Source organism: Enhydra lutris, unplaced genomic scaffold (genome assembly GCF_002288905.1).
Source record: "Enhydra lutris kenyoni isolate GAN:26980312 unplaced genomic scaffold, ASM228890v2 scaffoldscaffold21, whole genome shotgun sequence".
NCBI classification, from domain to species: Eukaryota; Metazoa; Chordata; class Mammalia; order Carnivora; family Mustelidae; genus Enhydra; species Enhydra lutris.
In genome coordinates this window covers 13,467,510-13,482,166 of record NW_019154105.1, presented here as the reverse complement: position 1 = coordinate 13,482,166, position 14,657 = coordinate 13,467,510, and the positions used below count along the sequence as shown (strand labels likewise).

General features: G+C 36.6%; 1 protein-coding gene across 1 annotated transcript in view; it reads right to left on the bottom strand.

Moving 5' to 3' along the window:
• The window catches only part of LOC111149005 (centromere protein C), a 101,594-nt gene that overhangs the window by 30,435 nt on the left and 56,502 nt on the right, over positions 1–14,657 (bottom strand). Inside the window, exons 10-12 of the mRNA XM_022505880.1 lie at positions 13,757–14,042; positions 4,077–4,220; positions 2,853–2,935 (exon numbers count right to left, since the gene is read on the bottom strand). Coding sequence (XP_022361588.1) covers positions 2,853–2,935; positions 4,077–4,220; positions 13,757–14,042 — 513 coding nt within the window. The remainder of the gene's footprint in view (positions 1–2,852; positions 2,936–4,076; positions 4,221–13,756; positions 14,043–14,657) is intronic.

The following is a 14,657-nucleotide window of genomic DNA, read 5'->3' as shown; positions in this document are numbered from 1 at the left end:
CTCGACTTGAGGTATTTCCTCATACAGCTACATGATTCACTTCCTCGTCTTTTCCTCAGATGATCACGTCCTCAGTAATGCCTTTTCTGCCCATCTACCTAAGCATGTAACCACCATTTCCCACCACAAAATCCCTGCTTTATTATTCTACTCTCAATCCAGCAAATCCTAAATTTTGCTATCATTTTTTATTGTCTTCTACGCTGGTCCCCCAGAAAGTAGGCTCCAGGGGGACAGAAGTTTTTGTCACTTTTGTTCACTACCACATCTGCAGCCTCTAGAAGGATACATAGTAAATATTCCATAATATTCTATAAATATTAAAGAGTTCTGGGGCACCTGGGTGTAAGCATTTGCCTTCGGCTCAGGTCATGATCTCAGGGTTCTGGGATCAAGTCCTGTGTCAGGCTCCCTACTCAACAGGGAATCTGTTTCTCCCTCTTCCTCTCAAATGCCCACTCACTTCCTCTCAAGTAAATAAAAATCTTTAAAAATTAAAAAAATTTAAGTTCCATAAATATTCAAAATATATTCAAAAATATATATATGCACTTATATCAAGAAAATAAGTGGATATATATTTCTATATCCATACATGTACACAAAATAATAGTATTCTTTTTCAAGCACCCATAGGAGAACCCATGAATTTTTTATGTTCTAAGCATACTACAGATTATAAAGAAAACCTTAAAAATTTCAAAAAATAATACAAGCCAAAATTCCCTAGAACAATGAATGAAATTAGAAATTGTTAACAAAGAACAAAACACTTCAGAATAACAGCCAACATAATAATATTTTAACATAAATCAGATATTAAACTAAACAAGAAACCTAAGGGATTAGAAATGATATTCCAATTTTACAGGTAAGTATGCTGAAGGTAAGAGCAATGAAATTTTTTACTCAAAATAACATAGTAAATAAGTGGTAGAGTTTGACTCTACCAAGGGACTCTGGGGGCCAAGCTGTTAACTAATATATCCTTAAAAAAACTCCTGGGTCAAAGAAAAATCACTGTAATTTAGGGTACACTGCAGTAAGAATACAACATTTAGGGTGATCTGGGTGGCTCAGTTGGTTTAGTATCTAACTCTTGATTTCAGCTTAGGCCATGAACTCAGGGTTGTGGGACCGAGTCCTATGTCAGGCTCTGCACTCAACAGGGAGTCTGCTGGAGATTCTCTCTCCCTATGCCCCTCCTCCTGACCTTCCCCCACTTGTGCTCTTTCTTTCTCTCTTTCTAAAATAAAAGAATAAATCTTTAAAAAAGAAAAAAGAACACAATATTTAAAAAGCTGTAAAACTGGGGCACCTGGGTGGTTCAGTTGGTTGAGAGTCTCGATTTTGATTCAGGTCCTGATCTCAGGGTCATGAGATCAAGCCCCGGTGGGGCTCCACACTCAGCACATAATCTGGTTCAGATTCTCTCTCTGCCTCTTGCTCTGCCCCAACCCTGCTCACACTACAAATAAATAAACAAATAAATAAAATCTTTTTAAAGATTTTAAAAATAAATAAAAAGCTGTAAAATTAAGCTAAAACTGTAGTCAGGAAAATTCATTGTTTTTTCAAATAAAAAAATTTTTATTATATAAAAATAGAAAAATAATAAGAAAGCATTCAACTTAGAGGAGAAAAATAATAAAATAATTCTCAACACAGAGAGGAAAAAAAAACAATTTAAAAGGGGGCACATGGCTGGCTTGGTTGATAGAGCCTGCAACTCTTGTTATCAGCATTGCAGGTTCAAGCCCCAACTAAGCATAGAGATCCCTTAAAAACAGAATCTTTAAAAAAACAAATTCCACATTCCTAGCATTTCAAGAGATGCAAATCAAAAGGAAAAAGAGGGGTGCTGGATGGCTCAGTCAGCTGAGTGTCCAACTCTTGATTTTGGGTCAGATCATGATCTCAGGGTTGTGAGAAGCTCTGAGCTCAGCAAGGAGTCTGCTTAAGATTCCCTCCCTTTCCCTCTGGCCACCCCACCCCACCATGGCCAGCCCTGCTCATGGGCGCACTTGTGCGTGCTCTCTTTCTCTCAAAAAAAAAAAAAAAAAAAAAAAAAGAGAGAGAGAGAGAGAGATTGATTCCAATTTTAAAAAATAAAAAAATAAAAGGAAAATGAGTTAGTGAATTAGGAAACAAAAAATAGTATAACAGATTAAATTCCAAGCACATTCTTTAGCAGCATAAAAACTGCAAAATTATTAAGAGGCATTTTAAAAAACTGCACTATGTAAAGTTTCAAATATATTTAAAATAGAAAAAACAATATAATGAAACTGATATACCCATCATACAGCTACAGTATACATGGCTAATCTTTCTTCATTTATACCCTTAACAGCTTAACATACTTTTTTTTTTTTTTTTTAAGATTTATTTATTTCAGAAGAGAAAGAGAGAGAGAAACTGCAAGGTGGGCAAAAAGAGAGGGAGAGAAAGTCACAAGTAGACTCTACACTGAGCATGAGCCCAATGCTGGGCCCTATCTTACAACACTACGATCATGACCTGAGCTGGAATCAAGAATCGGGCACCCAACCAACTGAGACACCCAGACACCTCTTAACATTTTTCAATACTCAAGTAGATATTTTAAGTTTTAATTACTTCTTTATGTTCTACCTCAAAGAAAGGACTATCACTCTGTCATTCTTTCTCTCTTCCTCCCTCTATCACACAGATGTAAGATCTTACAAATCTCTAAATATACTAAGGCTCTTAAGAGTAAGTACTCAATACACACTTGCCACTGGCAACAATTTATATAAAACATAGCACACCCTACTCTGCATGCATAATGCCATAAATATCAAGACAACAAACAATAAATAATAACCTACTTGAAGTTTCCTGAACTTCCTTGTCATCCACACCAGAATTATTCTTTCCAGGTGTTAAATAATTCTTGAGCCTGAAAGGTCCACTTTAAGATAAAAAAGTAAACCATCAAATTTGTGCTTTTATAATACATATATCTAATTTTCTACCCTAATGGTCATTTTTCTCCCCAAAACTGCCAAAGGTTTCCTTCTTATAAAACTAAGAGTGATGTTACAGATCACCAAAAGTATATTTACATGCCAAATAAAACAAAGAATCTAAAATTTAATCCTATAACTGTCAAACAGGACAAATACTGAATTTTATAACCTTTTAAACTTCATGAATTAATTCTAAATTTTAATTTCAACTCAAGTAACATCCCTTGATAAATCAAATTATAAAAAATTTTAGAAATAAATCAGCTTTTCTTAATTAAAAAATATAGTCAGAAACAAGTGGAATTTAAAATATAGTCCAGAAATTGCTCAGAGATAATTCAGCTTATCCCAGTTCTAGATTCCTCTCCTTCCACTATGAACCCAGGATAGGCCTAGTAGTTATAACCCACCAAATAGTAAAGAAATCTTAGCCATCACTTAAAAGTCCTGAGAATCTGTTAAAATTTACCATTCCTTCATTTTAAAAAGGGGTATATGATTTCAGATATTGTAAGAGTAGATTAACTTGGTTTGTTCACTGAGTGTACCTGTTTTAAACACATACCCACAAATTTTTAAATACTCCTCTTTTCAAGAGAGAGAGCCTAATCCCCCATTCCTTAAATGTGGTCTGGACTTAATGACTTGTTTCCAACAAACAGAATGGAGTAGAAGTGACAGTATGCAACTTCAGAGAGGCAATTTTAACCTCCATCATAGTCACATTTTCTCTTGGATTACCTGCTTTGTAAAAAGCCAGCTGTCATGTTGAACAGCCTTATGGAGAGGGCCACATAACAAAGACACATAAAGCTAACAGCCATGGAAGCAAAACACCTTATATGTAGATCCTCCAGTCACAGTCAAGCCATCAAAGGACTACAGACCAGGTAGATATCCTGAACACTACACCTCATTAGAACCCCTGAGTAAGAACTAGCCAGCTAACCCAGACTTCTTGGCCACAGAAACTATGAAACCACAGATGTTTCCAAGTCACTGTTAAAGTTTGGGGTAATTTGTTACACAGCAATGAGTGACTAATATAATGTAAACCCGATTATCCTTAGAACACATGCATACCTTCCTTCCAAAACTGAAATCTTGGGCTCTCTAGAATCCAAGTTAGATTCTGCTGGTGTCTTGTGTGTAAATCCCTTGATCTGAGACTCCAGATGAACATTTCGTTCACTCATATTATCTTGATCCTTTGTACTTCTTGTACCTCTGTGAAAATGTAAAGTGTAAAATTGTTTTCATTTCTCCATAAAATATTTCTTTCAGGAATAATACACAATGAGTAGACAATATAATACTGGCTGTAACAAATATTAGATAACCCTGTTTAGGTCCTAGGACATACAACTAGCCTAGGAAAAAAATTTGATTCTAGGACCTACTAAGAAAAATTTTGAGGGGCACCTGGGTGGCTCAGTGGGTTAAAGCCTCTGCCTTCAGCTCAGGTCATGATCCCGGGGTCCTGGGATCGAGCCCCACATCGGGCTCTCTGCTCTGCGGGGAGCCTGCTTCCCCCCACCCCTCTCTGGTTGCCTCTCTGCCTACTTGTGATCTCTGCCTCTCAAATAAATAAATAAATAAATAAATCTTTTAAAAAAAAAAAGAAAGAAAGAAAGAAAAGAAAAGAAAGAAAAATTCTGAAATGGTACAGACCTGGCCTAAGATAGAGGTGATGACAAGGGGACAAAGGAGACATCACCTACAGGCAGCATATGATGTATATTACACATTTAATCAATCATTTTTTTTTTTTTGAAAATCCACAAGAAACTGAAATTGCTTTCTTTGACACCCCTAGTCAGCCTACTGAGGTCCAGTAGGGTGCTCAGAGGGAATCAGGCTCATCTCTTTAATAACTAATCAGTTTATCTCCAATACATGCAAATAGGATATACTATTCCCAGACTGTATAATTTTTTTCTTCTCTCACATTCCTCTTCTAAGTCCTATATTTTAATTTGTTTCTTGACTCAGTCTATCAACCTACTCTTATCATATGTGAGAAAATAATTTGCATGCAACATGACTAAAGAACATGCAGACTTTGGTACTATAATCACAATCTGAAGAAATAAAAGGGATTATAAGAGAACACTATGAACAATTATGTCAACAAATTAGATAACTAGATGAAATGGATAAATTCCTAAAGACACACAAATTACCAAAACTGATTTCAAGAAGGAATAATCTCAAAAGACCTATAACAAGAGAATAAATCAGTAATCAAAAAACTACCCAGAAAGAAAAGCCCAGGCCCAAATTGTTTCCCTGCTAAATTCTACCTAGCATTCCAAGAATACAAATTCTTCATAGACTCTTTCATAAAACAGAAGAGAACTTCTCAACTCACTTTATAAAGCCAGGAATATCCTGATACCAAAACTGGACAAAGACATCACAAGAAAACTACACACCAAAAAACTCAACAACATATTAGCAAAAGAAATCTAACAATGTATAAATAGAATCATACATACATCATGACCAAATGGGATTTATACCAGAGATGCAGTTTGGTCTACCATCCAAAAACCAATTAAATAATACATCAGATCAATAACAAACAAATAAAAGAGCATTTAACAAAATCCAACACCTTTTTATGATAAAAATGCTCAACAAAGTAGGATTAGAAGGGAACTGCCTCAGCCTGATAAGGGTATATATGAAAAACCTGGGTGCCTGGGTGGCTCAGTGGGTTAAGCCGCTGCCTTCGGCTCAGGTCATGATCTCAGGGTCCTGGGATCGAGTCCCGCATCGGGCTCTCTGCTCAGCAGGGAGCCTGCTTCCCGTCCTCTCTCTCTGCCTGCCTCTCTGCCTACTTGTGATCTCTGTCTGTCAAATAAATAAATAAAATCTTTAGGAAAAAAAAAAAAAGAAAAACCTACACAGCAATATACTAAATGGCGAAAGACTAGATGTTTTCATCCTAAAATTTAGGAACCAGACAAGGAAGTCTGCTGTTGCCACTTCTATTAAACACTGTACTAAGTTTAGCAAGAGCAATTTTAGCAAGGGCAATTAGGCAACAGAAGACAAACAAAAAATAGAATGGGAAGGAAGGGTAAAACTATATCTATTCACAAATGACATGATTTTTATACTCAGAAAATCCTATGAAATATGCTAAAAAGCTATCAAAACTAATAAATGAGGGGCGCCTGGGTTGCTCAGCGGGTTAAAGCCTCTGCCTTCGGCTCAGGTCATGATCCCAGGGTCCTGGGATCGAGCCCCGCATCGGGCTCTCTGCTCAGCAGGGAGCCTGCTTCCCCTCCTCTCTCTCTGCCTGCCTCTTTGTCTACTTGTGAGCTCTCTCTCTGTCAAATAAATAAATAAAATCTTTAAAAAAAAAAAAAACTAATAAATGACTTCAGCAAGGTCACAGAATACAAGATCAAATACAAAAACCAATTGTATTTCTATGCACTTGCAATGAACACCCAAAAATAAAATTTAAAAATCAATTCTAGTCACAATAGCATCAAAACAAATAAAATGCTTAAGAATGAATTTAACAAAAGAAGTGTGAAACTCACACTCTGAAAACATTGTTGGAATGAGTTAAAGATCTCAATAGATGGAACAACATCCCATGTTCATGGATCAATAGATTTATTGTTAAAACAGTAATATCCCCCAAACTGATATACAGATTCAATGCAATCCCTATCAGAATCTCAACTGATGTCATTGTAGGAATTGACACGCTGATTCTAAAATTTATATGGAATTGCAAGGAACCCAGAATAGTCAAAATGATTCTGAAAAGGAAAAATAAAAAGGACTCGGACCTCTTGATCTCAAACCCTGTAACAATGATAATCATGACGATACAGTAATGGATCAAGAACTGATATACAGATCAAGAGAAAAAAAGTTGAGACTCTAGAAGGAAACTCATATATGTATGATGAACTGATTTCCAATAATGGTATCAAGACTGTTCAATGGGGGAAAAATAGTCTTTTTAATAAATATTCATGGGACAATCAGACAGTCATTTGGAAAGGCTGAACCCTAACTTCACAGAATATACAAAAATTAACTCAAAATGGATGAAAGACCTAAATGTAAAAGAGTTAAAACTATAAAACTCTTAGAAGAAAAGATAGGGACAAAACTTCATGAACTTGGATTCTTAGATATGACATCAAAAGTATAAGCAATAAAAAGATAAAATAAACAGAACTGCACTTTATCAAAATTTAGTTTTTGTGCTTCAAAGGACACCATTAAAAAGCTTTTAAAAAGCCAACTCAGAGAATAGGAGAAAATACCCCTTATTTGACAGGAACTTGTAACAAAATATATAAAGACCTCTAACAACACAATTAAGAAAGAAAAAAAAAACCCAACTAAAAATAGACTGAATAGATATTTTTCTAAAGATATACAAAAGGCCAATAAACACATGAAAAGATGCTTAACATCATTAGGGGGAATTGCAAATGAAGATACGACTTTCATACCATCCAGGATGGCTAGCTAGCATCAAAGTCAGATAATAACAACTGTTGGCAAGGATGTAGAGATACTGAACTTTTATACACTGCTCACAGAAATGTAAAATGGTGCGGATGCTTTGAAAAACAGGTCTTGCAGTTCCTCAAAAGATTTAAATACAGAGTCACCATATGGCTCAGCAACACCACTCCTAAGTATATGTCCAAGAGAAATGAAAACATATGTCCACATAGAAACCTGTACACAAATGTTCATACCAGCATTATTCAAAAGACCCAAAAGGTAGAAACTACCCAAAATGTCCATCAATGAACAGATAAATGAAACATGGTATAACCATAAAATACTATTTAGTCATAAAAAGTAATATAATACTACTGATACATGCTACAACATGAATAAAATTTGAAAATATCCAAACAGGAGGAACTTGGGTGGCCTAGTCAGTTAAGTGTCTGACTCTTGATCTCAGCTCAGGCCTTGATCTCAAGGTCATGAATTCAAACCCGGGGTTGGGTGGGGGGGTAGAAAATATCCAAACAGAAAGAAGCCAATACAAAAAAACTCATATACTACAGGATTTTAGTTAGGTGAAAAATCCAAAACGTAAAACCTATACAAACAAAAAGTATATTAGTGGTTCCTTAGAGCAGTGGGAGATGGAATACGGAAATCCTAACTAAAGGGTACTGGCTTCTTTGTGAAGTGCTGAAAATGCTCTACAATTGATTATATTGATGGTTTGCACCTATCTGTGAATATACTATAAAACCACTGAATTGTACACCCTTCATTAGTGACTTGTATGGTATGTGAAGTACCCTTCATAAACCTGTTTAAAAAGAAATCTACTGTAATTAGCTTCTGTTCTATTAGGCTTACAGAAATAATATAGAAATTAAGTGATTACATAAATTTGAATGAAAGAACCTCAGTGGAAATTGCTTACACTGTAAGTGCTCTAGCTCTTAAGTTTGGTTTATTTTGTTCCCAAAGCTTTTAACAGGGAAAAAGGAAGTTAGCTTGTAGTTTAATTAATGCTCATGGTCATAAAAAAGCAAAAAATATCACTTTTAAACAAGTTAAAAGTTTCATTATCTGTTAAATACATGCAGAGAGGAGAAGTAACTCAAGTAACATTTCTAATCAAGAAGATGCCTTAAAAATAAAAAATTTTAGGGGCGCCTGGGTGGCTCAGTGGTTAGGGCCTCTGCCTTCGGCTCGGGTTGTGGTCTCGGGGTCTTGGGATCGGGTCCCACATCGGGCTCTCTGCTCGGCGGGGAGCCTGCCTCCTCCTGTCTCTCTCTGCCTGCCTCTCTGCCTACTTGTGATCTGTCTGTCAAAAAAAAAAATCTTAAAAAATAAAAAATAAAATAAAAAATTTTAAAAAAGGAAAACTCCTTAGACCAATTAATTCATCGATTTTGGCTTAAATACTATTATCCATCTCATCCCTGATTTCAATGTGTGTGTTTGTGTGTTTGTACATGTGTGCGTGCATGTGTGTCACATAATATTCTAGAATTGAAAGGTTTACATTTATTTTCTCCAAAAAAACGTAGTTTTAATTCCTCAAAGTTCTCTACTCTACTGGTTTTAATATGGTGACAGTAACACCTTTGAACACTATAAAATATAAAATTATGTGCCCAACTAATTTAAAAAATAATAATGGTAATAGGTAATATAGTTAGGGTCTTTTTTAAAGATTTATTTACTTATTTTAGAGAGAGAGCACAAACAGAGGGAGGGGAAGAGGGAGAGAATCTTGAGCAGACTCCCCACCAAGGGGGAGCCCATCATATGGGGCTCAATTTCACATTCCATGAGATCATGACCTGAGCTGAAATCACTAGCAGGACATTCAACCAACTGAGCCACACAGGCTCCCCAGTAATGTCTTTTTTAAAAATAGTAATTTTTTTTTTTTTTTAAGATTCTGTTTATTGAGAGAGAGAGAATGCACACGAGTAGGGAGAGGGGCAGAGGGAGAGAGAGAATCTCAAGCAGACTCCCCAGTGAGCACAGAGCCCAATGCAGAGTTGGACCCCACAACCCCGAGATCATGACCTAAGTCCCAATCACAAGTCAGAGGGTCAACCAACTGAGCCACCCAGGCACCCTGGAATTAATTCTTACAGAGCCATAAATTATAAGAACTCAATGTATCAGCTTAAATTGTGTTTTCAAAACCTTTACTTAACTTTAAGACTTTAGACTAGTATTAAATTATGTTAATAATTAATCTTTGGCTATATGGATAATTCCTAAGATAAAAAATAAAAAACTGGTTTCTAAACATAGTTTTAATTTACCCATCTCACACATTTTAATACCATCAGTTAAATAGACTAAAAATGAGCCAATTACCTTCAGATGCTAATATATAACTCATGTTAGCCACTATGAAAACAATGTTAAGAGGTTTATGTAATATGTACTTGGGACACACAATAGCTATATAGTTCTTGATTACCTACTTTCATATCCCTAATGTCCAAAAGAAACAAAAGCTGAGTGCTTAAAGGCTGAAAATACTTGAGACTACCCTAAATAAAACAATTACAGAAAAACACAAATATATATACAAAGTAATGAGTATGTTTTTTATATCAAATCAATTCGTACAATTTATAAAGAATGTAAAATCAATACAAATTATATACTATCTGGAAAGCCTGGGTGCTCAACAGTTAAGCATCAGCTCAGGTCATCTCAAGGATCCTGAGGGTCCCATCTCAGGGATCCATCTCAGGGTCCTGGGATCAAGTCTTGCATTGGACTCCCTGCTCAGTGCAGAGTCTGCTTCTCCCTCTCCCTCTGACCCCTCCCCCTTGCTCATGCTCTCACTCGCTGGCTCTCTCTCTCTCTAATGAATTTAAAAAATTAATAAAGAACTCTCACACCTTGTTATGTGGTTATAAATCAGCCCAACCAATTTGGAGAGTGATGCAGCAGTATTTAGGCAAGTAAACCCTAAAATTCAGCAATTCTACTTCTTGTATATATACTATAAGAAATCTCTTACACATATGCACAAGGAAACATGTCTAAAATGCCCATTCAAAAATCGTTTTTCAACATGCCTGCTTGGCTCAGTAGGTTAAGTATCTGCCTTTGGCTTGGGTTGTAACCAGGGACCTGGAATCAAGTCCTGCATGGGCCCGGGGCGGTGGGGGGGGGGTCCCTGCTCAGCGGGGAGTCTACTTCTCCCTCTACCCCTCCCCTCTGCTCATGCTTGCTCTCTCTCTCACTCTCTCAAAATAAAATCCTTTAAAAAAAATTGTTTTTGACAGTGAAAAATTATCAAGAGACTAAAAACACTGTACAATTGAAAATATGACACTATGTTAATTATATTAGAAGAAAAGGAAGAGAAGCATCTGGAAATAAATAAAAGTTATTATCATTTAAAAAAATAACAGTGGGGTGCCTGGGTGGCTCAATTGGTTAAGTGACTGCCTTCAGCTCAGGTCATGATCCTGGAGTCCCAGGATCGAGTCCCACATAAGGCTCCCTGCTCAGCAGGGAGTCTGCTTCTCCAGCTGACTTTTCTCCTCTCTCTCTCTCTCTCTCTCTCTCTCTCTCTCTCTTTCAAATAAATAAATAAAATCTTTTAAAAAATAACAGCAACACCGGAAACCACCCAAATACTCACCCTTTGATGAATGGATAAAAAGTGGTATATTATTTGCAATAAAAAGGAATGAAGTACTAAAAAAGAGAGAGAAACTGAGTATTTTCTTATAACCACATAAGGTATTAACTATAAATTCAACCAGCCACTTGTTTTTTATATATATACTGAGAGCTAAGAATGGTTTGTATATTTTTCAAACGTTACATTTTACATGATTATTTAACTATAGACATATCTGTTTCCATTTTGCCTTTTGGCCAGCAAAGCCTAAAGTATTTACTATCTGGCCCTTTAAGAAAAATTTACCAACCTCCACTCTTTTTATAAAGGAATAAAAATAAATCACTTATCAACATGAATAATCTCAAAAATGAACTGTGGGGAAAAAAGCAAGTCACAGAAGGATGTGTATACCAATAAAACCATTTTTATAAACTTTTAAAACCATACTACATGCTGTTCATATATACATGCACACACAGAAAAAGTATAAAAATATCCACAAGAATGGTTAACTACCAAATTCAGTATATAGGCTACCGCTAACAATGGAGTAGAATGGGCTCAGCAAACATACAAATGGGATTTCAATAATCACTATAATATTTTATTTCTTAAGTGAGATCATGGGGGGAATCAGGTGTTACTTTTTTTTTTGGTAAACCTGAAATATTTTGTAAACCTGGAAAGTAGCATGGAAATGCTGTGGAAGAGTTAAAGAGAACGTGTATGGGATTTTTTTTCTGTACTACAATGACATACACTACTACATTTTAGGACACTATAATTTATTTCCATACATCCCTAACACCTTGCAGTTTCTCACATATATGTATTATTTGTTAAGTAAATGAAAGAATAAATACTACATCAATAAGCAAAAATATGCAAGAACAACACTTAACTCACTAGTTTGTTAGGATTGATGAAAATTCATTGAAAGCTCCCAGTAAATACCTGGCACATAATAAGCACTCAAAGTATGTTAAACTATTACCACCTTAGGGATAAGAGAAGTTTTTTTTTTTAAAGATTTTATTTATTTATTTGACAGACAGAGGTGACAAGTAGGCAGAGAGGCAGGCAGAGAGAGGAGGAAGCAGGCTCCCCGCCAAGCAGAGCCTGACGTGGGGCTCGATCCCAGGACCCTGGGATCATGACCTGAGCTGAAGGCAGAGGCTTTAACCCACGGAGGCACCCAGGCGCCCTGGGATAAGAGAAGTATTAAGATGTATTCCTAATTATTGAAATCACATTAACCTCACTTAAAAGGAAGCGAATCAAACAATACATTAAAAATGACTAAGAGGTGCCTGACTGGCTCAGTTGGTTAAGCTTCTGCTTTTGGCTCAGGTCACGATCCCAGGGTCCAGTGACTGAGGTCTGCCTTGGGCTTCCTGCTCAACAGGGAGCCTGCTCTTGCTTCTCTCTCTCCCTCTGCTCCTCTCCCCTGCTCATGCGCTGTCTCTTCTCTCTCAAATAAATAAATAAAATCTTTTTTTTTAAATGACAAAGATGGCTAATTATACTGAAATTAAAACCTAAAATATATATTTTTTAAATGACTAAAATGGGGTGCCTGGGTGGCTCAGTGGGTTAAGCCTCTGCCTTCAGCTCAGGTCATGATCTCAGGGTCTTGGGATAGAGCCCCACATTGGGCTCTCTGCTCAATGCTAAGCCTGCTTCCCCCTCTCTCTCTGCCTACTTGTGATCTCTTTCTCTCTGTCAAATAAATAAATAAAATCTTTAAAGTAAAATAAAAGGAGGGGCGCCTGGGTGGCTCAGTGGATTAAAACCTCTGCCTTCGGCTCGGGTCATGATTCCAGGGTTCTGGGATAGAGCCCCGCATCGGGCTCTCTGCTCAGCAAGGAGCCTGCTTCCTTCTCTCTCTCTCTCTCTGCCTGCCTCTCTGCCTACTTGTGATCTCTGTCATATAAATAAATAAAATCTTTAAAAAATAATAATAAATAAAATGACTAAAATGGCAAATTTTATGTTTTTACCACTTTTTTTAAAAAAGCAACTTTTTTTTTTTTTTTTAAAGATTTTATTTATTTATTTGTCAGAGAGAGAGGGAGAGAGAGCAAGCACAGGCAGACAGAATGGCAGGCAGAGGCAGAGGGAGAAGCAGGCTCCCTGTTGAGCAAGGAGCCCGATGTGGGACTCGATCCCAGGACACTGGGATCATGACCTGAGCCGAAGGCAGCTGCTTAACCAACTGAGCCACCCAGGCGTCCCTAAAAAAGCAACTCTTAAGTGATGATAATAATATTTATCTTATTAAATACATCACTCACTGCTGTGAAATGTGTAAGCCTGACGATTCAGAGACCTGTACCCCTCAGGCAAATAATATATTATATGTTAACTAAAAAAATACATATATATATATATATCACTCACAACCCACATTCTATATATTATTCCCATTTTAATATGAGGAAACAAATTCAGATTACTACCTTGCCCTGGGGCATCCTCCAACTAACAGTTGCGTGTGGATTTACAACCACCTTTGCAGACTGCAGAACCCTTTATGCTAATACTGTTTCTGCATAAATGATTAAATGACACTGACCAACTATTAAATGCTGAACACCAAAAATAACTCTATTGTATACCTAACTATATTGTATACCTAAGAAGATTTTTCTTCTTAGCCAGGTCTTCCTTATCATTTTCCAATGACTCATTCTGGGAACAACTGGAAATTTCACCATGGTCAATAATTCTTCCAGAATCTTTAGCGTTTAAAAACTCCTGTGCTCTTGAGCTGCCCGAAGTAGTTCTCTTCTGCCCTTTAAATGGAATAGTTTTTTCCTCAATGTTCTTAGTTGATTGATTCGACTTTTCAGTAGGTTTTCGTCTACTGTTGTGACACACTGACAATTCATTTCTTCTTGGAGAATTGCCATAAACAAGACCTGAAGGATTCAATGACAACCTAAAGTTAGCATAATGTTTACCCAGATTATCCGGCTCACTGACAACATTATTTACATGTAATTTACACACGCCAATTTCAAAGGCTATGTTTGTTTTCAAATTAAATTCATAAACTATGCAGCTTTTCAACCCCTTTAAATTTATCACAAGCTTCCAAAACCACCCTTTGTGTCTCTCCCCACTACTCCTTCGGCCATCCTTAAGATCCTATTATTTCCCAAGCTTCCAGCTTCAGCTTCTCACTCTGGATACCTACTTTGAGGAACCCTGCTACTCTTAACTTTAATTACTATGCAGATGCTGGTATCATAATATTCACCTACCACTCTCCCCCAAATCTGACCCTTTGGTTTTAGTTCCTATCTTAATGAAAAATATAACAATTTACCCAAATACCTACATCAGAAATCTGAGTCATCCAAGACTCCTGTCCCTATCCACAACCAAATCCCCTAATCCTGTCATTTCTACATTCTTTTTTTTTTTAAAGAATTTTATTTATTTGTCAGAGAGAGAGAGAGAGAGAGTGAGCACAAGCAGATAGAGTGGCAGGCAGAGGCAGAGGGAGAAGCAGGCTCCCTGCTGAGCAAGGA